General features: G+C 41.1%; 1 protein-coding gene across 3 annotated transcripts in view; it reads right to left on the reverse strand.

Annotated features, from left to right (window-relative positions):
- The window catches only part of LOC140489201 (ubinuclein-2-like), a 76,481-nt gene extending 52,651 nt beyond the window's left edge, over positions 1–23,830 (reverse strand). The window contains exons 1-6 of one of the 3 annotated variants that reach the window (XM_072588479.1): positions 23,465–23,830; positions 16,407–16,499; positions 14,497–14,598; positions 9,531–9,668; positions 8,600–8,712; positions 722–1,229 (exon numbers count right to left, since the gene is read on the reverse strand). In XM_072588479.1, coding sequence (XP_072444580.1) covers positions 722–1,229; positions 8,600–8,712; positions 9,531–9,668; positions 14,497–14,598; positions 16,407–16,499; positions 23,465–23,677 — 1,167 coding nt within the window. In that variant the 5' untranslated portion in view covers positions 23,678–23,830. Of the gene's footprint in view, positions 1–721; positions 1,230–8,599; positions 8,713–9,530; positions 9,669–13,129; positions 13,174–14,496; positions 14,599–16,406; positions 16,500–23,464 lie in introns of those variants that run through there. The other 2 variants (XM_072588480.1, XM_072588481.1) reach the window with 2 other exon arrangements.
- Positions 23,831–27,015: the final 3,185 nt, after the last annotated feature.

The raw sequence follows: 27,015 nt of genomic DNA on the forward strand, positions 1-27,015 counted from the left end.
ACACTGCCTTCATTGCTCAGAAGTTTGGGTATAGGAGTTGGGACGTCATATTGAGGTTGTATAGGACGTTGGTGACGCCTTTTCTGGTGTACTGTGTGCAATTCTGGTCACCCACCTATAGAAAGGGGATTATTAAATTAGAGAAGGTTTAATCAGAACAGATTTACCAGGATGTTGCTGGGAATGGAGGGCTCGAATTATAATAGGTTGGATAAGCTGGGACGCTTTTCCACTGGAGTGTAGGAGTTTGAAGTGAGATCTTATGGAGGCTTAGAAAATCATGAGAGACATAAATAAGGTGAATAGCTGAGGCCTCCCATTCCTGATCACTCTCCAATAATTCCTGTTTCAAAACGGTGGATTGGATTGAACTCTGTTATGACAAAATGAATGGTTGAACAACTTGAGAAATAGGAACTTCCTGAAGTATTTGGACAGGTCTTATTTCCCAAATTTTGCTCCCTGTTTCCCTGTGCCCATTTTCTTCCAATGGAAATACAACCACTTCCTCTCACCCATGCACTTTCAAATGTTCCCTCTCTATTTCTTTTTAAGAAAAGGTCAAACCCAATCATGTTTGAGTCAATATTCCCTAAAAGCTTCTCACCCTTATATTACTGAACCCCAGAAGGAACTGCACCTCCAGATCAGGGATTAAAAGCTAGAAAATGGAACTGATCTCTCCAAAAGCGACTCTGTGATTTTCCAGCTAGGTACTTACATGAGTTTCATTGTTCAAATGTACAGCACATAGTGTCTTAAGATCTTTGATCTGTTTTTCGAGCAGGACAGGTAACCCCACTGGCAACTCAACCAACTGCTTTTGGCTTTGGGCCGCTAAAGTGAAGCCTGAGGACGTTGCAGTGTTGCTGTTTTCCTCGGTTTCAGAGGCTGGGCTTCCGCTTGGCGTTTCTGCTAGCAGCTTATCTATGTCCAGGTCACCAAGCAACTCCATGGCACTGGCAGCTTCCTGAAGCAAGTCATTCTCGTTCGAGTTCCCCAGAATTGCAAAGACCTGGTCAGAGGCAGTCACACTGATGTCGGAACCAGCAGCATTCTTTATCACCTGCTCAGGGACTTGGAGGGCAGGTGTAGGCTTCATGGTCATTTCCTGCTTTTTCATGGCTTCTTTCTCCTTCTGGAACTTTTTGAGCATTTCAGCCAATGACAGGGCATCACTATGACTTTTCCGCTTCTTTTTATGTTTGTCAGCGTTGAGGGCCACCACGCTGAAAGGAAGCAGAGAAATGTTAATGGTTAATGTACTGATTAAATTAGTTGACTAAAATCCAGACAATATGAATTCCAATTTCACCACAGCAGTTACTGAATTAAAAAAAAGTAAAGTTAAACAGCCAGTAGTAAAAATGAACATGAAGCTCAGGGTTGTCACAAACCCACAACTGGTTTACAGATAATCTTTTAGAGAAGGAAACCTACCATCTGCATTCAGCTTGGCCTGCATGTGAATATGGCTGCACAGTGATACAGTGAACTCTTAACTGCTCAATGAAACAGTGAGACACTCAGTTGCATTAGGCTGCTTCACCAATTTCTGGGTTAGAGCCAAAAAAACTGCATACGCTGGAATTCAAAATAGACAGGCAGGAGGCTGGAAGAACACAGTAGGCCAGGCAGCAACAGGTGGAGAAGGGTTACACTCGAAATATCGACTTCTCCACCTCCTGATGCTGCCTAGTTGCTGTGTTTTTCCAGCCTCTTGCCAGTGTATTTCACCAACTTCAGGAGCAGCTAGGCTTTAACTCTTTCAAAAGGAACCTTATCTGCACCTGAAGGGCTGTACCCTGCAAGGTTATGGATCAGGTGCTGGAAAGTGGGATTAAAATGGGCAACCGATTTATTCAGTTGGTTCAGACACAATGGGCTGAATGACCTCTTTCTGTGCCGTAACTTTTCGACAGTTCAATGGGTTTGGTAGTACACATCTTGATGCAAGACCAAGAATTATTTGTTTAAAGATATGATCAGGCAATAAGGCAGTACAAAACAAGAAGAATGATTCATCAACACAAAAACAATCTGCTGACATCGCAATATTCCAAATTCAAACAAATGTAGGCCACTTGACCACTCGAGTTGCTCTGCCATTTAATCAGGTGATGTCCGACCTGTTGGTGTTTTAAGTTCCATGTTCCAGTGCCTAACAAAAACCTAACTCTACTTTCATCACCATGAGTCAGACTTCCAAAGTAGCAACTCCTCAGAAAAAAACCCTCTCATTTCTGTTTTAGAAGGGTGACCCTTAATTTTCAAAGTGAACCTTACTTCTGGTTTACACAGTGGAAATGTCCTTTCTATATTCATTTTTGTAAGACCATTCAAGATTTTATATATTTCAATCAACTCAGCCCTCACTTTTCTAAACTCTGCAATAACCTTTGATGTTACCTTGTACAGTACTTTCTGAACATTTAAGTATAATACATCAACAATACATTCCACAATGCATGCTACCCCTTCAAAGAAATTTTAAAAAATTGATTAAATGTGATTTCCCTATCATAAAACCATAATAACTCTTCCTAATTACCTTGATTTTCTCAAAGCACCCAACTATAATGTCTTTAAAGATCGATTCTAACATCTTCTCCATGACAAATGTCAAGCTAACTGACATATGGCTGCCTGTTTTTTGCCCACTGATGTTTTCTCTAAGTTTATTAGTTAACTGTGGATGGTAGGCCCACCTTTTGCCATATATACTCAAGTAATAGTTGATCTTATGTAAGAGTTGACCCCCTATTTTTGGCCAAAAAATCTGGAATTTTACATACATCTCATATAAAAGTCAACCCTAGTTCTTCGCAGATAACAGATCAACATTTATCAGTGTGCCAGTGCTCTGCTCTAGCTTTCTGGTCTGCCAGTTGCTTTTCTCTAGGTTTTCAGAATTTCTGTAATTCATTATGTTTTCCTTTACTCATTTAGAGATCATTTGGGCTTCTGCTAATGATACAGTATAAATTTTGACAGGCATGAGTTCCAGCCACTCAAAAGTAGTATCTTATAGACAAATGCATAAATTTAACCGTAAAATGTAGTTTAAAAAAACTTGACTATTACTTGAGTATATTTTCTTTGTAGTAGGGATATATTTATTCTGAAATATGCCCTTAAATATTTGTCACCATTTATCCCCTAGTCTAGCGGTCTGGTTCACTTCAGCTAGCTCAAGTTTCATGTCGACATAGTTGTCCTTATTGAAATATAAAATCCTGGTCTTAGACCCAATTTAATCCCTTTCTAACTGGATACAAAATACAATCATATTAAGATTGCTGTTATCCAGAGGGATGACTTTACCCTGGGGTCATTAATTTACCCTGCCACATTACAAAATATCAAGTCTAATATAACCTGCTTGGGTTTCAAAATGAGATAATTTCTTAGAACAACACAAAGATATCCAGGTAACTACAGCCAATCTGATCTTTCCAATTCATTTGTAGATTAAAGTCACCCATGATTATTGCTTGTCCCTTTATCATAAGCACCTGGTATTTCTTCTTCCATACTTTGTCCCACACTGTGTTACAATTAGGGGGCCTGAAGCCCACTTCAAAATGTGATTTATTTCATTTTTTTTTCTCATCTCCACCCAATTCTACATCTTGATCTCCTGAACCAAGACATCTATAACTACTGCACAGATGCCATCCTTGATGAACACTACTCCTCTCTACCATTACCTAGCTTCCTATTTTTCTGGAATGTCATATACCCCTCAATATTCAGGACGCAATACTTGTTACCTTACAACCACACCTCCACAATGAAGTAAATGCACATGATCTGATCACCAATGTGCAGTGTCAATTTCTACAACTTATTATGAATGCTGTGAACATTCAGATACAGAGCTTTTAGTTTTGTATTTTAACAAAAGCATGGGAGCATAAGGGTTTGAAACAAGTTACGCTCTGACAACAACACCACTAGCAATTAGTAGGAAATACAACTAAATCTTTTTTTTGAAAAAAGATAAGCATCAGCACCTATTTATTTCAGAACAGACAATAGGTCATAAGACTGCAAAACCGAAATGAGTTGTTTCTCATGATTGGGAAGGATGAATGGGAACAGTTTAGGAAAAAGTACAAGTGGCACAGTGACTCAGTGGTTAGCACTGCTGCCTCATAGTGCCAGGGATCCGGGTTCGATTCCAACTTTTGGCAACTATCTGTGTGGAGTTTGAACATTCTCCTGTTTCTGCATGAGTTTCCTCCCACAATCCAAAGATGTGCAAGATAGGTGAACTGGCCATGGGAAATTGCCCATAGTGTTCTGAGATGAGTAGGTGAGATGGATTAATCAGGCGTAAATGTAGAGTAGTAGGGTAACAGGTCTGGGTGGATTACTGTTTGGAGGGTTGGTGTGGACAAGTTGAGCCAAATGGTCTGTTTTAACACTGTAGGGATTCGATGATCATTTTATAAGCTTTTAGAGTCATAGAGATGTATAGCACGGAAACAGACCCTTTGGTCCAACTCATCCATGCCAACCAGCTATCCCAACCCAATCTAGTCCCACCTGCCAGCACCTGGCACATGTCCCTCCAAACCCTTCCTGTTCATATACCCATTCAGATGCCTTTTACATGTTGCAATTGTACTAGCCTCCACCACTTCCTTTGGCAGCTCATTCCACATACCACCCTCTGTGTGAAAACATTGCCCTTTATTTCTCTTTTATATCTTTGCCCTCTCACTCTTAACCTAAGCCCTCTCGTTCTGGACTCCCTGACCCCAGGGAAGAGACTTTGTCTATTTATCCTATCCATGCCCCTCATAATTTTATAAGCCTCTACAAGGTCACCACTCAGCCTCCGACACTCCAGGGAAAACAGCCCCAGCCTATTCAACCTCTTCCTATAGCTCAAATCCTCCAACCCCCTGGCAACATCCTTGTAAACCTTTCCTGAACCCTTTCACGTTTCACAACATCCTTGCGATAGGAAGGAGACCTGAATTGCTTGCAACATTCCAACAGTGGCCTAACCAATATCCTATACCGCCGCAACATGACCTCCCAACTCCTGTACTCAATACTCTGACCAATAAAGGAAAAAATATCGAATGCTATCACTATCCTATTCACCTGCGACTGTACTTTCAAGGAGCTATGAACCTGTATTGCAAGGTCTCTGTTCAGGAACACTCCATAGGACCTTACCATTAAGTGTATAAGTCCTGCTAAGACTTGCTTTCCCAAAATGCTGCACCTTGCATTTACCTAAATTAAACTTTTAAAACAAAATCAGCTTACATGTGGAACAGCAGCAAAGTGGTGATTCCAGAACTAATATGTTATAATTACCAATGGTCATCTTCTCTAGAAGTGAAAAAGGCTGAGGGGTTATTCGACAGGTATCTTAACAATTATTCAGTAATTTGATTGGGTGATGTAAAGATTTTCTACTTGTGGGGAGTCCAAAACTGGGACTGTAAATTTAAGATAGTCACTGCAAGTCTGTTAGAAATTTTGTAGACTTCTTTTTACTCATAGGGTGTCAGAACATGGAATTCACTCACCGAGGTGAATAAAACAGATGCTTTTTACGAGAAAGCAAGGTAATTAAAGGAAGGGAAGTAAAGAGAATATCAGGCTGATAGATTAAGATGAGGCTTGCATAGGGTCTAAAATCTAATTTGGATGTTACACCAAATAGCCTATTCCTCTGCTGCATATACCATGTAATATTGACAGTTCATGGTTAATTTCTGCACTGGTCACTTCCCAGTCTCACAATGACAAACAAATCTTAATAGGCTAAGAGAAGCTTCACAAGTACTATTCCATCCGTCAGCCATATAGGGCATGTTGATTACACTACTGAAGTAGGTCACTATTCTCTTGCCAGCAGAAAGTTCACAAGTTGACGAGAAAATGTATGTTAATAAGAAGTTGCCTTCAAGGTTTTTCCTCAAATGGATATTGTGTACTTTCAATCCGCACAGGTCCCGAAACTTAAAAAAAAAATTGTTGCGGTCATCAATGCAATGTGTTTCCTGTTTATTGCTGTTTTACATATCAAATCTATACATTTCCTATAAGAAAAGCAAAACCTTTTCAGTAAAATTAGTATGTTCATTGCAATGTTATTTTTTTTAAAATTTCCATCCCATGACATGCCTCTCATTCCCCTTCCACTTCCTTTTATGTCACTTCCATTGGATTCCCCTTTTTATTCAGATGTCATCCCAATTCTCACTCCATATCTTACATACATTCCCCCAACCAACATTCCCTGTAACTTTCCTGCCACTGTGCAGTCCTCCAGGGTCCATGTGTCATAACAGCTTTCGGAAGTCCTAATCCTCTAGCCAGGGTAACTTTGCCCCCTTTGTCACACCTCATTACCAATCCCATACCATTCCCCATTTCCTTATCTTTCTAGCATTACTCCCACTTCATCACATAATTCCAGCTCACCTCCCTTGCTTTTGCCTCACTCCTCTCCCAAATATCCCTGATTATCCTCCAATGCTGCCCCTTAAGCCTCTCCCCAAGCTATCTTCATCCATCCCTCCCCTTTTCAGTATCTAACATTCGGTGATGTTGTTCTAAAAAAAACATTGTTCTGCACCTAGCAGTTGGCCCATTCATTATTTTAAACCATTTAATTTTTAAAAACTTCAAATATTTGACGTGTAAATGGCATGAACATTGAAATGCACAAAGAACTGCAACAAAGCCTCAGGGCTTCCAGTGATAAAATGAAATTGATTCTGTAACTGTAAGAACTGCATTATTTTATTTCTGAGCCTTTAAAAACGGTGGACTGGAAGGAGAAAGAAAAAAAGGGATTTACCAGGATGTCTGCATAATTTCACAGCAAGGAATTGTGAACTTGGTGTTTGTGGTAGTGGGCTTCTGCAATGTGCAGATCAGGAACCGGAAACAAGTTACAGAGACAAAGAGGGTGTGCTGTTGTTCTCCCCAGCAGAAGTTGTCTGTCCTCTCCAGTAAAGAAAACCTCTGTTTAAACTTGAAGAAAATCAGTTACCTTTCCTGCAGCAGTTTCTGTGAGCTGTGACTTTAGAACTGATAGAGAATCAGTTGCTCTGTACTTCCTACAGAGAAAGCTTCCAGACCAAGGGTCTGGCAAGCCAAAGACAGATCATCTCAATTTGGAATCAGGAAGCGAAGAGCACAGAACCGACTTTCCAGTTTTTCCTCAACCTCCATTAAAAATCTAGTTTCCCTATTTATTTATCTGTGCGCATGTGTAAAGGAGGGGTTTAGAGTTTAAGTTTGTAATGCTATTAAGCCAATGGTTTATATCTATTTACTTGTAGTTGGAGCCCAACTACTTATAAATAATAATTCTTATTCTGTACAGAAATCTGGTCCGTGCTTTCTATCAACTTTAGTTTGAAAGGCAAGTAAATTGGGGTAATGTGTGCACCTTAAAGATTTTTTTAAACATTTGGTATGACTGCAGGAATATCAGGGTTTACTTTATGACACATTACTCAGTGGGCCATAACAGTGACCAAGACTTCAATTTACAAAAACATCTCAACAGAGTCACATAAGAATTAGGAGTTAACAGAATAGCTGGCAAAAGTTTTTGTCTAAAAACTTGGTTATAAGAAGCTTCATAAAGGAGGAGAGCAAGGCACAAAGCAATCACCCAGTCTGCATTTCATCTTGCCAACATACAGGAGACCACACTGTGAACAGCGAATACAGTGGACTAGATTGAATGAAGTAGAACACCTATGTTCAATCTGTGTAAGTGATCCCAAGCTTCCACTTGCCTGCCATTTCAACACCCCACCGCGTCCCCGGCCAACATTTCTGATGCAGGCTTGCTGCAGTGTTCCAGTGAGCCTCAGCACATGCTCAAAGGACTCATCTACCACTTGAGCACCCTGCCGCCTCTAGGACCCAACACTGATTTCAGTAACATCAGAGTCTGATTCACTCCTTCCATATTTGTAACCCACCCTCCAACCGGTCCTGTCATGACATGGGCTGCTTTTAGTTCAGTCACTCACTCTCACATACTCCTATCACATTATATGGATTGCATTCAGTACAGCTTACCTATTTTCTCCTACTCTTAGTTCTTAATATCAATTATTCAGTTTTTCTTTTGATGTGGCTGCAATCCATAATCTCCTTGTTTACCAACCCTTTCATCACTCTCTCTCTGGGCTCCATCTCCACATATCCACTCACCTCCCTACCCTCCCACCCCAATTTTGGCTTCACCATACCAATTTTTCCTAGCTACTAACAGTTCTGGTAAAGAGTCACTGGACTCGAAACATTAACTCTGCTTTCTTCTCAGGTCTGCTGTCAGACTTGCTCAGTTTTTGTTTTTATTTTAGATTTCCAGAATCTGCAGTTGCTCAAGTACAAGATGTCAATAATCACTTCCAGTTGCCTGCCATTTCAACATCCCACTGCGTCCCCAGCCAACATTTCTGATGCAGGCTTGCTGCAATGTTCCAGTGAGCCTCAGCACATGCTCAAAGGACAACATCTCATCTACCACTTAAGAAACCCTGCAAATATTTCAGTGATTATTGACATCTTGTACTTGAGCAACTCAACATGATTCACTCACCCAGACTCCTTTGAAACCTTTAGCTTCCTTGATTTCTTCTCTTTCATCCCACCTTCATCCTTTCTTCTTTGCTTTTTCGCCACTCTGTCTTCTCCATCTTTTAATTTTTGTTTCTGAAAGAAGAACTGCAAATTGTCTCCTTACTGTCAAACTTGAAAGAACACAAACTTATGATATCCTGAGTAAATCTTAAAAATAGCATAAAAATGGTGCTTCATTAATATTTAACTTTTTTTTAGAAAAATCAGTTTAAGGTAGAAAGCAACCTGGCAGCTTCAGGAGTCCGGCAGAATTAAACCTCATGTTTAACATTGGTAACACACAGCCGCAATGAGGTGGTTTTCCATTGAAGAATGAAGGAGGAAGCTAAAAGATACTTTGCCACCCAATTGCTTTTCAGATTCTAGAATGTTTTACAACAAGCGGCCACTAAGGCAGTGAATAGATCATATAAAAGTGAATTGGAAAAGCAAGTATATATAACGATCTGGTGAACAATTGGAAAATGGAACTACAGTTGATAGTTACAACAGAAATGCTTGTGTCAGATGCAAAGAATTGACAACCACAGTAGAAGGCACTTTGATGCTGTGTGCACATGTCCGGGGAAAGCACACAAGAGTCATAGACAGTCATGTCCAGTGGTTGGAGTGAGTAAACATGCGAAGGGTGAGCATACTGATTTGCTGCGCCATAAAATTTGATGACATAGGCATACACTATACATCTCCAACCTGCAAAGGAAAGGATATTGCGGGTATGAATGTGCAGCTCTGAGTGCTTCATCTGTTTGCAGAGGGTTAATGAAAATTGAGAGACTGCTCAACCTCATCATTAGGCTGGGAATAAGGGGATAGTTAGAACACACACCATTGGGATATTTTCCAAGTCTCACAATTCATTATAGAACTGAAATTAAAACACAACTTACTTTAGGTGATTTCAATCTTTTCTTTCCGGCCACATCTTCATCCTCAGTGTCAGAGGTTTGCCGGAACTGCAATGTCCCCGTGTTTATATAGAATCCTCCGTACTTTGTCGTCAGGGAGGCCGGAACCAATTCATCATACTGGAAAATAAATTCAGGTTTCAGCAGAAGCTGTGAGCTGGAGTGGTCAGTCTGGGTTAAACAGACTGTGCTCAAGTGGTTGGAGATACCCACTTTACATTGCTCAGTGTCATGGAGGCTGTATCTGAAATATACATATTTTGGTTGTGATGATATCCTACACATGTCAAAGGTTGTCAGTTATATAATACATTAAAGATCATGTGTTGACCATACATTACTACCTTTTGGGTATGTTAACTTTTTCCACTATGAACTCCTATAACAAAGTAGAAACTTCCTAGATACTGAATCAAAAATGGCAATAATGTTTGCTATTTATTTATAAACAATATCAATTAATTCTAACAAAAAAAGGATAGAATAGATGAGTTCAAAATGCACTATGTTCTAAATTGTATCCTTCACATCATGTTAGTTCACATGAAGATTCCTTGTATTTAATGTCACAGCATGAAATGTTGTTTCCAACTTTTACCTCCAGAGTTGTAAACTGGTACGGTGTTTTAGGATATTCTGAGGAAAGTTTTATTTGTCTTCTCCTAATTCACATCATCGACAGATGAAATGGAACTAAAACTATTCTCAGCTCGTGGCAATTTATATTACATGCCTTCCACATGAGTGCTATAGGGAAACAATCTAATGTAATAATGTTATTTGGCTAGAAATCCAGAAGATCATGCCAATGCTCAAAGCTCAAATCAGAAGCTCCACCAAGCAACTAGGGTCCTGAAACGACAACAGCGCACCTTGCCCACTTGGTTTTGCAAGGTTTCCTTACTACAATGAAGGGTTTGCTCCAAAACTGGGGCAACAAGCAACAACCCAACATAGTCCTACTCAATGAATCATACAGCCAATGTAACATATCCCACCATCATCTTCCCTGAGCATACCCTGTCTTACTGGCAGCAGTGTACAGTAAGAAGGGAGCTGCCCCTCCAAGTTCTCAACACAGACTCCAAGGTGTCTCAGGGCACCAGGTCAAACACAGGCAAGGAAATCTCTAATTACTAACTACCACACCAGCTCAACTGAGGAATTGGTATTCCTTCATGTTGAACACAATGTGAAGTAGTACTGAGGGTGTTAATAGCACTGAATACTCTCCGAAAAGGAGTTTACAACTTCATCACAAAGTGTGGTTTGGCAGCATTATTACTGCCTGAGCTGACAAGGCTTTGAAGACCACATCTGTCAGAAGGGGTCCAGGAAAGATGGTGGGGAACTAACAAAAAGGAAACAATATTACTTAACCTCCTGTCCAACAATTTACCAGTTGCAGTTATGTCCATCCATGACACTATCATTCGGAGTGATCACTGCACAGTTCTTGTGGAGACAAAGTCCCATCTTCACATCAGTATCAGTGAACTGAATGGGATGAATTCAGAAGAGAACTAGTATCTCTAAACTGGGCAACCATGTGGCAGAACTCTGTACCACTGCAATCTGTAACCTCATTCGCACATATCCCACTCTATCATTGATTGTTCACTGGAGGATAGAAGACAGAATATAATACAGCAACAGGCCTAACTAATAAGGTAACAACTCGGTGAAGTTATGGCACAAGATTACATGCATGCCAAACAGCAGAAGCAGTGTGTGATAGACAGAGCTAAACGATCGAACAATGTACAGGTCAGTTCTGCAGTCATGCATATCCATAATGTGTGAATAGTCATGGAGAATTAAACAACAATGATGGGGCAGCTCAGCATGTCAGCATAAGGGAAGGATAAAAGACTCATTTTCTTTGCCCTGAAGTGCTTCGGGTTTGACTAATTTAATTCTTCACCTGAAATCTCCATCATGGATGCTAACCTTGAAACAATATAACTCACCCCACAATATCGCAGTTAAAACACTGAAAATTGCAAAGGCTATGGACCGTGACAATATCTCAATGTCTTCATCCACAAAGACTTGTGCGTCAAAACCAGTTGGGCCCCAAGTTAAGATGTTCCAGTACAGCTACAATGCTAGTATCTATCTGACAAGGTAGAAAATTGCCGAGACACCTTTTGCACAAACAAAAAACTGGACAAATCCACCCAGTCAACAAGTCATAATCAGTCTAATTCTAACCTGTTAACCCCCACTCCTATTAATCTACCCTTTACAATCAGCAAAGTGACAGAGGATTTCGTCAACTCAAAAAAATCTGGAGTATACAGCTGACTCATAGAACTCTTGTGGCATAGTGGTAGTACGCCTACCATTGAGCAGAAGGTCTGGATTCGAGTGCCACTCGTTCCAGACTGGAGCTGTGTAATCATCTCTCTCAACTGAGGTAAAAATGCATCTGGTTCACCAATGTCCTTCAGGGAAGAAATCGGCCATCCATACCTGATCTGGCCTACATTTAACTCCAGAATTACAACAATGTAGTTGACTATCAACTGCGCTCTGAGCAACAAGAATGGACAATACCTGCTGCACTTATGAATAAATAGAAAATAATAGTGCTATGAAGCAGCACATGGCACTAAGCTGCTCACTTGATTCCTGACTTTATTACAGCCTTGGCCTAAATTTGCTGTAAAGAGGTGAAATCAAGAAGTGCAGTGAAAGTGCATTTGCCATCAAGTCATGATTTTGCCACCTGGAACATCAAGTAATGCCACACATTGAAGTCAATGGGAATCGGGGAAATTCTTTTGGCTGGTTAGAGACCAATCAGCATCTCAGTCCCATCCCACTAATGAAGTTCTTCAGCATATCGCACTACGTCCAATCATCTTCAATTACTTCATCAACGACCTTCTCTCCAGAGATCAGAAGTGGGATGCTCTCATGTGGTGTGATTACACATGATTCATTCAGGACTCATATACTAAAGCAGTTTGCATTCAAATAATGCAACATCTGGACAATATCCAGGCTTGGGTTGATAAATTGAGAGAAAAATTTGCACTACAAAAATATCAGACAAAGATTCTCTTGTTGGTGATAATCAAACAATTACTCTGTGGTATGAAACAGGGCTGACCCCCTCAAACTATCCCATAAACACCCCTTGGCAAAAAAGGTAAATTCAAACACAGATTCTTACAGGCAAGAGGGAACAACATCCAAAAAGAGATTTCAGGAGAAAATCAGAGGAATTTTTTACTGAAGCTTGCAACTCCCCTGGACTTTCACACCGTCTGACTACTCCTGCTAAAACAAAGTAGAAAAATCCTGAACTGGGGAGACCAGGCCACTCCTCTTCCATTGTTAAAGTAGACACTTTGGCATCTCTGCCTTTACCAGCTCTCTTCAAAAGAATCAAAGACAAATCAACCTTTTAAGAGCAGCAGCATCATCACACCCAACATTCAACTACATCACCAACACTCAAGTAGCTCAATACCATCTAAGGCAAAGCAGGCTGCTTCATTAGCATCCTATTCACCACCAATACACAGTGGCAGCATTGTGTACCATCTACAAGATGCAGTGCAGGAACTCACCAAGGGTCCTTTGAAGGCCTGTTGCAAATCCATGACTCTCCCATCTGGAAGAACAAGGACAGCATATGCCTATGAATATTACTAACTGCAAGTTCCACTCCAAGTCACATAGCATCCTGACTTATATCCTGTTATATTACTGTTCCTTCAGTTGTTAGGTCAAAATCCTGGAACTCCCCCTTCAACAGCACCGTGGGTCAACCTACACCCAATGCACTGTTGCGGTTTAAGAAGACAGCTCCCCACACCTTGACAACAGCAATTAGAGAATAAACATCAAGTTTTGGCCACAATGCTCAAATCCCATGAACTTTGGGATTCTCACTTTAGCCTCACTTTGGATTCTCATTAGTGTGGAGCTGGAATTACATCTGAATGGTAGAAAACATCATCAAGATCCAGGCAGTTGTTAGGAATATTTTCATATCTGCCTTTTCCAGAATGAAGTTAGTTTGAGGACCATTGAGGAGAACAAGTTATAGGTGGAAAATATTCTAAAAACAAGTCACGCGATCCCCATGCCCCTTTGGTTGTTTTAGTTATGAAACGGTTTCTCAAAACTGAAAGGATGCCGTCATATATAGTAAAAAAGTAGCAGTCTGCACTCATTATACTTATGCTCTTAGTGTTGAACTTCCTCCAGATTTTGAAAACACAAGCCTAATACATATTAACTAACATCTGTAAGACTGAAACATTGAAGTTATTTTCTGCATACTACTTGGGCCATGAAACGTGTTCCATTTAGCAAATGCAAATCCTCAAAACCAACTGGGTTTACAGAGCTCAAAGCCATGAAATTGTGATCAAGTCTCTGTACAACTGCAATGTGTGACTACCGGCATGCAAATATTTACCGCTGTGTTGACCACTTATAGCTACAGCAGAGAATAACGTGTTGAGAATTTGCTTGTAGTGGTGACATTATGAACGCTTGCAAAACAAAATCACTGAGTGTAGACTGTAATAGTCCAGTACTACATAACTGGTGGCCAATGGTGCCTCTTAGAAAATTAGCTTGTTAAGCTTCAGTATAGATCAGAGAGTTTGCTGAAAAGTCCGATTCAAATTTAACTGCATCCATGGACCCTGCAACATAATAAGATTTTGCCCATGGGTGGACACATGAAAAATCCATACTTCACTCTGGTGGATAGAAAGATTAAGTACACTTGAGTCGAGAGAAAACATTCTGCTGGAGTAGCACATTGACAAAGAACAGAACTGCTGGTCAGATATCATTGTGCATTGCTATTGGTTTTGTTAAGTTTTATCCCATGGAGAAACTGTTTAGGTTCCTTACACCTAAGGCTTTAAAGAAGTGCTCGTTTTCAAAGGAACAGTACAAATCAAGAGCCAACACTCACCGCTTCAGAGTTGTCAATGAACGGATCTGTGTCATCGTAACCGTACCCCATATCAATAAGATCCTGCATGCGATCTTTCCGGCGTTTGTGATTCTTTTGACCCTGCAAGTTGCATAAGTTATTTCTTTTGTTTTCCTTTAAAATGAGAGCAGACAAGATTTGGCATACTGTTGGATTTTTGAAGATGCATCCGATTTTGATGCTTACTCCTGAGCTGGGCACTTACGGCAAAGATAAAAGGCAGTCATTTCACACTTAGTTCTTTACACCGGAACGGAACTCCTTTCACTACAGATTTGCGCTAGTGACCTACATACAATATTGAATATTGTATCCTCATAGATAACTCATCAACAGGGTCTGTGGGGCAAATGCTCACATAATCATACAGTCATAGAGATATACAGCATGGAAACAGACCCTTGGTCCAACTCGTCCATGCTGGCCAGATGTCCCAATTTAGAATAGTCCCATTTGCAGGCACTTGGCCCATATCACTGTAATCCCTTCCTATTCATTTACCCATCCAGATGCCTTTTAAATATTGTAATTGTACCAGCCTTCACCACTTCCTCTGTCAGCTCATTCCAGACGCGCACCACCCTCTACATGAAAAAGTTTCCCCTTAGGTCCTTTTTATATTTTTTCCCTCTCACCCTAAACCTATGCCCTCTAGCTCTGGACTCCCCTGGCCCAGGACAAAGACTTTGTCTATTTACCTTATCCATGCCCCTCATGATTTTATAAATCTCTATAAGGTCACCCCTCAGCCTCCAATGCTTCAGGGAAAACAGCTCCAGCCTATTCAGCCTCTCTGTATAACTCAAACACTCCAAACCTGGTAACATCCTTGTGACTCTTTTCTGAACCCTTTCAAGTTTCACAACATCCTCCTTATAGGAGGGATACCTGAATTGCAAATAATATTCCAAATCCACCGAAGTGGAAAGAAATGACCATGAAATGATCGCTTTAGATTATGAATTATTTACATATATTTAACAGTCAAGAGTCGAGATTTCAAATTTGCTTTCTCAGTTTCATAATGTATCCAGGCATTGAACGGTCATCGGCCGAGACTAGGAACAGAGTCACAGAAGATTTGGGAAACTAATTGAGCTCTAACAGACAACTCTGTGCAAGCCCAACAAAAAGCCATTGTGCAATCTGGATGCTATATATTCTGCATCACAACAGTGATTACAGTTCAATAGGCACTTCACAATGGGCATAAAGTGCTTTCGGACATCCTGAATTTGTGAAAGTTCTTCTTAAAAAGGGTACAACTGATACATGAATATCAACGACGTCTGTCCACAGATTCACCATTTGTGTGCACTCTCTCTTAAGTGTGTACACAGAGTCACATAGCATAGAAACAGACCCTTTGGTCGAACCACTCCATGCCAAACATAATCCCAAACTAAACTAGTCCCACCTGTCTGCTCCTGGCCCATATCCCTCCAAATCTTTCCTATTCGCGTATCTATCCAAATGTCTTCTAAACATTGTAATTGTACCTGCATTCACCAGGAATTCTCAGGAATTTAATTCCACACGTGAACCACCCACTGTGTAAAGAATTTGCCTCATGCCTTTTTTAAATCTCTCTCCTCTCATTTTAAAAATGTGCTCCCTAGTCTTGAAATCCCTTATCCTAAGAGAAAAAGACAATTACCACTAACTCTATTTATAGCTCATTATTTTATAAACTTCTGTCGCCTCTCATCCTCCTAGGTGAAAAAAGTCCCAGCCTATCTTTATAATTCAAACCTTCTATACCGGCATCATCCTGGTAAATCTCTTCTGAACCCTCTCCAGCTTAATAATATCCTTCCTCTAACTGGGCAACCAAAACTGGACACAGCATTCCATGCACAATCACATATCCTCACACACATGAAACTCACATATTTTTCCTCAAGTTTCTTCGCTAAAGCTTCCACTTCCTTCCTCTCCTTCTCTTCATCATTGAAGGGATCGTCAGGATTGGCAAAGTTTCTCTGTTGAAACAAGAAAGAAAAGGCTTGTCTGAGGCATGTGGAGAAAGATTAGATTAGATTAGATTAGATTACTTACAGTGTGGAAACAGGCCCTTCGGCCCAACAAGTCCACACCGCCCCGCCGAAGCGTAACCCACCTATACCCCTACATCTACATCTACCCCTTACCTAACACTACGGGCAATTTAGCATGGCCAATTCACCTGACCTGCACATCTTTGGAGTGTGGGAGGAAACCGGAGCACCCGGAGGAAACCCACGCAGACACGGGGAGAACGTGCAAACTCCACACAGTCAGTCGCCTGAGGTTGATAAGCGGTATGGGAGAGTTTTCTAGGTATCTTGGTTGGGTGCCTGTACTGCCTGCACAATGACAAACGGACTCAAACAGACTACAGAAGCCCCAAATCTACACAATGCCAGCTGATCTTGAATACAGCAAAATTAGCGATACTATGATTAACCGGTATGTCTATTAAGGTTGAAGAACATAAAGTGGGTGCTCCTGTTTCAGATTGCTGTCAAAAACTTCACCTGGGGTGTCAAGAGCACAACTTTCAGCTCATGAAAGGCGGGTCGCATTAAAGCAATTCAATGTTTACTCTTGATTGAATATTTGTGTTGGGTACCAGGGATTGGTCAGTGAGGAAATACCTGATAAGTGAAAGAGGGGCAATTTACTAACCTTTGAAGGGGTGGATTTGCAGTGGAGATTCATCAAAATAAAACCAGACTAAAGGGAGTTAATTTACAAAGGGAGGTTGCATAGACTAGTAAGTAAAAAAGATTATTGGATGATATTATTAAGGTGAATGAAACTGTTTGCAGTTTCTATCCATCTATACCATTTCTTCTACAGGGCGAGTCCAGACAAAGGATAATCTTAAAGCTAGACCTCCCTGGAAGCATTTCTTCACACCAATGAGCAGTTGGAGGACACTGTAACCAGTTAAATGAACGACAATCATGATTAACGTGACATGCCATGAAGAATCAAAAGGTCACTATTGGAGATTTTGGCTCAGGTGTCTTAGACAATTTTGATTTGCTTAATTTTGAGAAAGCCATCAGAACCAGCATTCACTGTGTACGTTATCCAAAGGAGGTGCTCTGAGAAGCTTCGGTGTTCAATCAGCATATAACATCCCCAAGGCTGAGCCAGCTCAATGGTAAGGCGAAGTATCATAATGGGAGCAAAGGGTTAAAATTGATGCAGCTCTGAGGCTGCCCCTTGCCAGATAGGACATTTTGCTTTATACCTTTATCAAAAAGGACCTTTTTGTCTTGGACCTTTCCTGATCCCAACTCTAAAAGTAAAATTTCGATTCCTGCTTTGATCTTAATGAGGGTGACAGCCTGAGAGATAAGGGCAGCCTGGCTTTGGGTTGAGGGAAGGAGAAATCGAACATCCCGATGACTAGTTCCCTGAAAGTGAAATGAAAGTGGAGGACAATATCAGAACAAAATGAGGTTTACTTGTGATGCCCTTCATTGTTGGGTAGCTTTCCAATTCATAGAAAATGCGCACATGGCTCAGGATGGTGCCAGCGTAAGCCCAGACGGTCAGTTCCTCGCAGATCCCCATTGCAACTTTGCCACATTCCCTTCCCCAGGGCCTACACAATCTAACCAAACAGTTCCCACCAGCAACCAGATAACTACATCCAACAAGTTCCTGTGCAAGCTCTGCCAGGACCTGTAACTCCAATGCGACTCATTAATCCACATGTGAAAGGAAAGTCTCTGATGAACAAATAGATCAATTATCATATTTCACAAACTGGAATACAATATGGGGAATGCAAGCTTGAAACAGCACAAAATGCTGCAATCCAGAAAATACAGGGAGGATAATGCTTCTCTCTGTGAAGGGTTCCTCACAAATAGTTACTGAACACAGGAAAATCAACTCAACACATTTTCTGTTCTAAGACTAAATAAGAACTCTGCAACATGAAAGCAATGAACAGTAATTTCTAAAATGTAGAAAATTCCAGCTACTACACTGGAGTTAACTTATGGGTGCTGTCCCCAATTTTGTAGCTCAAAGTTGATCAGAAATTCAGAAAGCTTTATCATTAATAATTAACACTTCCAAGATGCGCACAAACTGGGCACCATGCTTTGTTTCTGATTTGTTGAAAGATAATTGATAAGAAATATTAACTCTGCTTCCTTCTCCACAGGTGCTGTACAACCTGCTTAGTGTTTCCAAAAATCATTTTGTTTCAATTTCAGGTGCATTTACAACTTTCACTCTTTACTAAATGTTCTATTGCTAAACAACTGAATCATTGAATATAAACAGAATACACACTCATCATTTGGAGTTCAATCCTTGCAAAAGGATCCAAACGTGTTAACACACATTAAAATCTAATATGTGTATGCATTTCCTAAGTCAACTCTTCCATCACTAATTACTGTGTCCACACATTTATTTGAATGTAAATATGCCAATGGCAGCACAACAGCACATTAATTTTACCATCAGCACCTCATCCTGCATTATGGTAACAATCCTCAGTAAAACCAAATCTGCTTCCCAAATTGCCGAATAATTTGCCTTTAGTTATGTTAAAATGGGACAAAAATATATAGCATATATGAAATATATTACATTGAACATCCTGCCTTAACTAATTCTGCCCTCCAAGTACAGTCTCATGGACTTAATCTCAAGTAGCCTAGAAAATGATTCAGTTGCCAAAGGAATGAGGGATAGACAATAAACTTAGCCTTGTTAGGATGATCCAAAGAACAAAGACAACTAAAAGTTTGAGATTGCTAACTCCTACCTGCAGAAGACCTAAATCAAAGACATTTATTTCAGACCATGGTAAAGATGCCCCCATAGTGGATGATGATGGAATTCTTTTGTTGCTTGACTGAGGAGAGTTGACGATCAAAGTCAGAAATAGGAACATTTTGCTGAAGAATAGATTTTCCTTGTGGTTTAACAGTGAAGAATGCAACTGATGCCATACTAAACCAGAAGACTCACAACACACCCTAATAATATTTATTTTTCCTATTCAAATTGTTCAAAGATGTTATGATACACTTCTGGAGCAGATGGGACTTGAACTTGGGACTCCCTGGTCCAGAGAAAGAGACAGTTACCACTGCACCATGAGAGACCTCAGACCACAATGATACAGAATATACTCATCTCATTCAGCTGGGGCAGCCATTTGTGAGGGGAAGTGAAAATAAAAATTAATGAAACAAAATCAATCATTCATTTATACAGCATCTTTAATAATTTACCAAAGCACTTCACAGTCAATAAGTTACTTAAGAAGTCATTTGTGAAGTCTATTATAAAGGGCTCTTGTGGCCCAGTGGCAGTATCCATAGCTTTGAGCCAGGATGTCTGGGTTCAAGTTCCATCTGCTTCACAGTTACGTAATATCATCTCTCAACAGCTTAGTTCGAAAATTTCTTAACTGACTGGCAAGTTAGTGCGTACACAATGATGCTCTGCAGTTGGACAGAAAGCCATAATTAATTATCTTGGCCCACAGTAACCACTTGAGCAAGATCCCTGATGGACGTCTTCCTCTTACAAAAGTGGATTGCAACAAGATTTGGTATCAACTGAAAAGGCTGACAATCAAATTTCAAAATGACAAAAAAAATGTTTATTTGAAAGAGAACGCAAGATTGCATTCTGGTAAAATGCACCAGTTTATTGCTCATCAGATGTGAGAAGAACTTCACAACACAAAACAACAATGAAATTTTCCACAATAATACAATGGCACCTGATGTAGCAACATCCAACAGTAAAACATCAAACATTGCCTGTGGGAATTCAAGAATGCTCACTTGACCCAAAAGCAAGAGATGATTGCACTGGACTAGATTTGATGCGTCCCATATGCAGATTAATTTCATACACAGATAGCTAACTTCAATTTACATCAAACTCACTGTTTAACTCTCAATTCAGTTGGAATTCAATACAGATCAATACGGAGCCAATTCAATACGGAGCCAGAAAACAGTCAATATCATGAGCTGTTTTCAAAACAAAGAGAAGGTTCTTCAACTCCTTGGTGTTTGCCATTCAATTAGATCATGACTGATCTCCATCTTACTTTTTTTCCACCTTAACTCTGGTGTCAGATATTGGATGACAAATCTGCCTACTTGAGACAAAATCATAAACAATTCAGACTTCTGCCGCTATGGGTTTCGACAGTCCTCAGTCAGCCAATGGCTGGGCGATGCATTAGCTTGTTCTGCAATTTCCAAGAGATGCAGAATTCTCACAGTGTTCAAGGTTGCAAGTAAATTCACACTTCCTGATGTTACTTATAGGTCCAACTATGCTTCAGGCTTTGATCCACAGCAGATCCTCAGCTCCCAGTCATGATATACACATCAAATAAAACAGGATAGAATGCACAGAAGCCAAACTAATGCTTATTCTATGAAGTAAAACATCAAATAGCCAGAGCGTTGACAAGTATGTGAGGCCACAGACAGTTGAAGTAGGACTACAGAATTGAAAACAAGCGCAGACAGTACACTGCGTGGACCACTGAATGAGTTCAATCAATGACCCCAGATATTAAATCATAGTGTAAACAGAATTAGGATGAGAAGATTTAAATTAGTTTATAAGTAAACTCTTTGGACTTGCTTGCTCAAGCAGTGAGAATGGCATTGAATATTGTTAAAAATCACACAACACCAGGTTATAACCCAACATGTTTATTTGAAAGTACACACTTTCGGAATGCTGTTCCTTTGTCAGGTAACCAGCTACTTGATGCAGGAGCAGCGCTCCAAAAGCTTGTACTTTTAAATAAACCTGTTGGACTATAACCTGGTGTTGTGTGATTTTACCTGGCGAAGCAGCAGTGCTCCGAAAGCTTATACTTCCAAAACCTGTTGGACGATAACCTGGTGTTGTGTGATTTTTAAATGTGTCCAGCCCAGTCCAGCACCAGCACCTCCGCATCATTGAATATTGTGCCAGGGAGGCAGTGGGGAACAAAAACCAGCCACGACATTCAAGAGTCAGTGATTCTGTAACAGGAGAGGTAACATCCTGAAAGATCCTGTGACCGTGGTGCTGTAATTCCAGGCAGCCCCGTTGGATTTACAATTAACTTTCTTACTTGGTTTGAATCTATGCCTCTGATGAGTCAGTATCGGCAGTTGAAGAAATGTGGATTGGGACTGTATCAGAGAACAGGAATTAGCATATACATTTCTTCATTATGACTTCTGGGGCACACTTGAAAAGTTAGCTGTTAATAATTATCAGTGGGTAGAAGCCTCAAAAAGTCAAAATACTGTGCCTTTGAGTCTCATTACAAGACTTGGGAACATAATCTAGGCTGACACTTCAGTGTTGCATTGAGGGAATGCTACCCTGTTGGAGTGGCTGTCCATCAGATGAAACTTTAAGTTTAAAAACGTGCTGAAAATAAAGTTCCATTTCACAAATCAAGACAAGCAGGGAGCTCTTTGGGATGTTATGTACAAATTGGCAGCTTTTTGCAATGCATTCCAATATCCTGGATTTCTTCACAATTCTGTATTTAAAAAGAGAAGTTGTTTCTTCAAGGATGGTAGAGATGGTAAATAATCACCGCTAATAAACTGAAGTCTGGTATCCCTTGTCTAACAACTGCTTAACTTCAACAGCAATTTTAACTCCGCTATGACATTTCTGGTCGTCAAATCTATGGCTTTACAAAGAAAATGACTGAACAGACACCAAACTATAGACTCAGCAAGGGCTATCAACACAGAAAAAGCCTTTTATGATAAACCCAACTTGTTGAAAGTTCAAATATACTTAGTTCCCCTCATAAATTTAATTGCTTGTTAAAATATCTAGACCATTCCAGTCTTCAGATTACACATCAATAGCCTCATATCAGCGTTGCTTTGTTTCAGAAAATATACACAAAATCAGCATAAGTTCTTACTGGCTGAGATAATGGTTGAAAGCAGAGGGAAGTGGCTGTTTTTTCAGCAACTCAAGTATGAACAGGAGAATTGAGATAGTCTCAGGCAGGACTATGTGGAGGGGGTATTGGACAGGGGGCACCTTGGGCAAAGGATTCAAAGCGACTTTGGGCAGGTATTTGGAGTTTGCAATGTAGAAAGGATCTCAGTTGGGGGAACTGTAGGGTGGGTGTTGGAAGGAAATTGCAGGAAGATGATTTACCAAGATATTGCCAGGAATTGAAGGTTTGTGTTATTAAAAGAGACAGGAAAAATTGGGACTTTTTCACTGGTCTGTAGGAGGTTCAGCAGGACCTTGTAGAAGGTTTATAAAATCTTGAGGGGCATAGATAAGGTGAATAGCAAAGGTTGTTTCTCTAAGGTCAGGGAATTCAAAACTAGGGGACATATTTTTAAGAAGAGCGCAGAAAGATTTAGAAGAACACAAGGGGCAACTTTTTTAAAAGAGTTGCTCACGTGTGGATTGAACTCCCAGAGGAAGTGGTGGATTCCAGTACAGTTACAACGGGTTTAAAAGACATTTGTGAAAATACATGAATAGGAAAATGTTGGAGGGGTATGAGCTAGTTTGGGTAAACGGTCTCCAGCGTCTGCAGTCCTCACTTTCTCCTGGGTAAACGGTCAGCACGGAGTAGTTGGAGTGAAGTGTTTGGTTCCATGGTGCATAACTCTATGACTGTGGAGAAGGGTGGAGATGTACTCTTGGGGACAAGGAAGATGGTGTGCGAGGAAGAAAGATGGTCCTGGGAGGAACAAAGGTGGTCTTGAGTGAAGATGTGTCCTGACGGGAGGGTAAGGACTGTCTTAAGTGTGCGATCTGGGGAATGTGAGGGGGTCTCGGTTGACAGGAATCTTTGAGGGGAGGTGTTAGGACCTGCGGGGTGTTTGGGAGGCGACTGTTTGGGTAGAGGGTCTCCGCGCTGTCCTGAAGTACCAGGCGAAACCCTGGGACAGCTGCACCGGTCCCTACTTACCTTGGCTTCTCGCAGTAGCTCGTTGTAGTTGTACTCAGTGTGGCTCCGGTCACTCGGCTCACTTAGCCGGAGGCCGAAGCGCACATTCGCCGGAGCTGAGCCATTCCGCTCCTCTCGCCGCTTCTTCTTGGCGGTGGTGACCGGAGGCACGGGTACAGCTGCGGCTTGAGGCGCGGGCACGGTGTTGAAGGCCACCCTCCGCGGTTCTGTCATGTCTGCGCGGACAGGGCCTGCCGCGCCAGGCCAAGGCCAAGGCCAGGGCCGGAGGCCAGGGCCGGCGCCAGGCCGCTGCAACGCGATCAAAGCCCCACTGCCCTCCCCTCACTGAACCCGCACCAGCGCCGCCATCTTGCACGCCCCGACGTCACGGCAGATGCGCACGTGCGTCACGACAACGGACGCGACGTCATTGGGTAACGTCATACCTGTATGCTGACGTCATGTTTTGGAACCTTGTCCTGGCCGAGGTTGCACCAGAGGGTAGTGTCTCTACCTCTGAGCCAGGAGGCCAGGTTAAAGTCCTACCTGCTCCAGGGCTTTGCAATAACATTTCTAAATAGTTTGATTAGGAAAATATCTTGCACCAGGGCATTAGGAGTAGCCATTTGGCCCTTTGAAGTTACTCTGCCATTCAATAAGATCACAGCTAATGTGTTTGTGCTTCAAATCCTAGGTTCTCATTTACTGCTGATAACATTTAATTCCTCTGCCTAACAAGAATCTGCCCAACGCTGCCTTAACAAATTTAAAGATTCCTGCCTCCAACTCTGCGTAAGGCAGAGAGTTTCATAGGTGCACAGCCCTCTGACTGAAGAAATAATTCTCATCTCTTTTTTTAAAAAAGGCAACCCTAATTTTAAAACAGTTACCCCTAAGTCTGATAATGCAAACTTTCTACTGAACAGTATAGTGATTTTCTATCGTGATCTTCTACAGAGCGATTTTATATAGCGGTTTTCCATAGTGTGACTTTCTGTAGCACGAGGTTGTGGAGGAATGCAACTGTCATGTTATAGCAGAATGACCTGTATTGTGATTGCTATTGACTAGATGTTTCTCATGCAAGATCAATCCTCAACAATTGTTTCTATCTTAATATTTTTTCCTAGTATCTACTGCCATCGATATCTGTAATTTGTATCCCATCTTCAGTCCTTACCTTTTTTAATGTTTCACTTGTAATACTGAATTATTTTTCAGTTATGTAAAAGGTAAAAACAATGACTGCAGATGCTGGAAACCAGATTCTGGATTAATGGTGCTGGAAGAACACAGCAGTTCAGACTGCATCCAAGGAGCAGTAAAATCGACATTTGCCCTGGTTCTGTTCTTGTCATAAAATAGTTCATCTCCACAACTCTGGTTGTTACTGATAGGTCATCAAGTTGACATGATAACTCTGTCTCTGGATGGATATTGACTGACTTGCCGAGTGATTCCAGATTTTGTGTTTCGTTGAGATGTCAGCATGCGAGGCCAGCATGGATTGCCCATCCCTAATTATAGACTCAATGACATTTACAGCGCAGAAGGAGGCCATTCTGTCAATCATATCTGTGCTGGTCAACAAAGATCTAACTACATCTGACTAGGCTGTGAGGAGGGAAATGTAGAACTCCAAATGGACATTGACAAGCTGGTGGAATGATTGGCTAGAAGGCAGATGAGGTTTAATGTGAGAAGTATGAGATGGATGCATTTTGGTCAGAAGAACATTGAAAGACAATATAAAATAGAGACTACAATTCTTAACCGGGTACAGTGAGGGACCTTGCTGTATTTGAAGGTGGTAGATCAAGTGGAGAGCACAGAGAATAACACATACAGTATTCTTGGCTTTATCAAGAGGGGCATAGAGTACAAGATCAATGAGATGCTGTTGAACTTGTACAAGACAATTCGAGTCATAGAGACGTATAGCATGGAAACAGACCCTTTGGTCCAATTCGTCCATGCTGACCAGATATCCCAACCCAATCTAGTCCCACCTGCCAGCACCCGGCCCATATCCCTCCAAACCCTTCCTATTCATATACCCATCCAAATGCCTCTTAAATGTTGCAATTGTACCAGCCTCCACCACTTCCTCTGGCAGCTCATTCCACATACCAACCTCTGTGTGAAAACGTTGCCCCTTATTTCTCTTTTATATCTTTGCCCTCTCACTCTAAACCTAAGCCCTCTCATTCTGGACTCCCTGACCCCAGGGAAGAGACTTTGTCTATTTATCCTATCCATGCCCCTCATAATTTTATAAACCTCTACAAGGTCACCACTCAGCCTCCGACACTCCAGGGAAAACAGCCCCAGCCTATTCAATCTCTTCCTATAGCTCAAATCCTCCAACCCTGGCAACATCCTTGTAAACCTTTCCTGAATCCTTTCACGTTTCACAACATCCTTGCGATAGGAAGGAGACCAGAATTGCTTGCAACATTCCAACAGTGGCCTAACCAATATCCTATACCGCCGCAACATGACCTCCCAACTCTTGTACTCAATACTCTGACCAATAAAGGAAAACATACCAAATGCTATCACTATCCTATTCACCTATTCTGAATGCTTCCCATTTTCCATCCGTCCCTTTATCTACGAACATCTGCACCCAATCAGCTTTTGAAAGTTCTTGTCTAATATCGTCAAAATTAGCCTTCCTCCAATTTAGAACTTCAACTTTTAGATCTGGTCTATCCTTTTCCATCACTATTTTAAAACTAATAGAATTATGGTTGCTGGCCCCAAAGTGCTCCCCCAATTACACCTCAGTCACTTGCCCTGCCTTATTTCCCAAGAGTAAGTCAGGTTTGCACCTTCTCTAGTAGGTACATCCACATATTGAATCAGAAAATTCTCTTGTACACACTTAACAAGTTCCTCTCCCTCTAAACCATGGTTGGAATATTGCATGCAAATCTGGTCTCTTATCGGAAGGAAGTTGTGAAACATGAAAGGGTTCAGAAAAGATTTACAAAGATGTTGTCAGGATTGGAGGATTTGAGCTATAGGGAGAGGTTGAATAGGCTAGGGCTGTTTTTCCTGGAGTGTCTGAAGATGAGGAGTGACCTTATAGAGCTTTATAAAACCATGAGGGGCATGGATAGGATAAATAGAGGACATAGTTTTAGGGTGAGAGTGGAAAGATATAAAAGAGACCTATGGGGCAATATTTTCATGCAGAGGGTAGTACGTGTATGGAAAGAGCTGCCAGAGGAAGTGGTGGAGGCTAGTACGATTGCATCATTTAAAAGACATCTGGACGGATATATGAATAAGAAGGGTTTGGAGGGATATGGGCCGGGTGCTGGCAGGTGGGACTCGATTGGGTTGGAATATTAGTCAGCATGGACAGGGATCTTGATCACATGGGTTTGTTTCTGTGCTGTACATCTCTATGACTCTAAATGAAGGAAGGGTGTCTGCATAGGTTTCCTCTCACTGTCCAAAGATATTCAGGTTAGGTGGATTGCCCATGCTAACATGCTCACAGTATGTAGGGATTAGCCAAGGGTGGATTAGCCATGGGAAATGCAGGATTACAGGGATGGGTG

Source organism: Chiloscyllium punctatum, chromosome 18 (assembly GCF_047496795.1).
Source record: "Chiloscyllium punctatum isolate Juve2018m chromosome 18, sChiPun1.3, whole genome shotgun sequence".
NCBI lineage: Eukaryota > Metazoa > Chordata > Chondrichthyes > Orectolobiformes > Hemiscylliidae > Chiloscyllium > Chiloscyllium punctatum.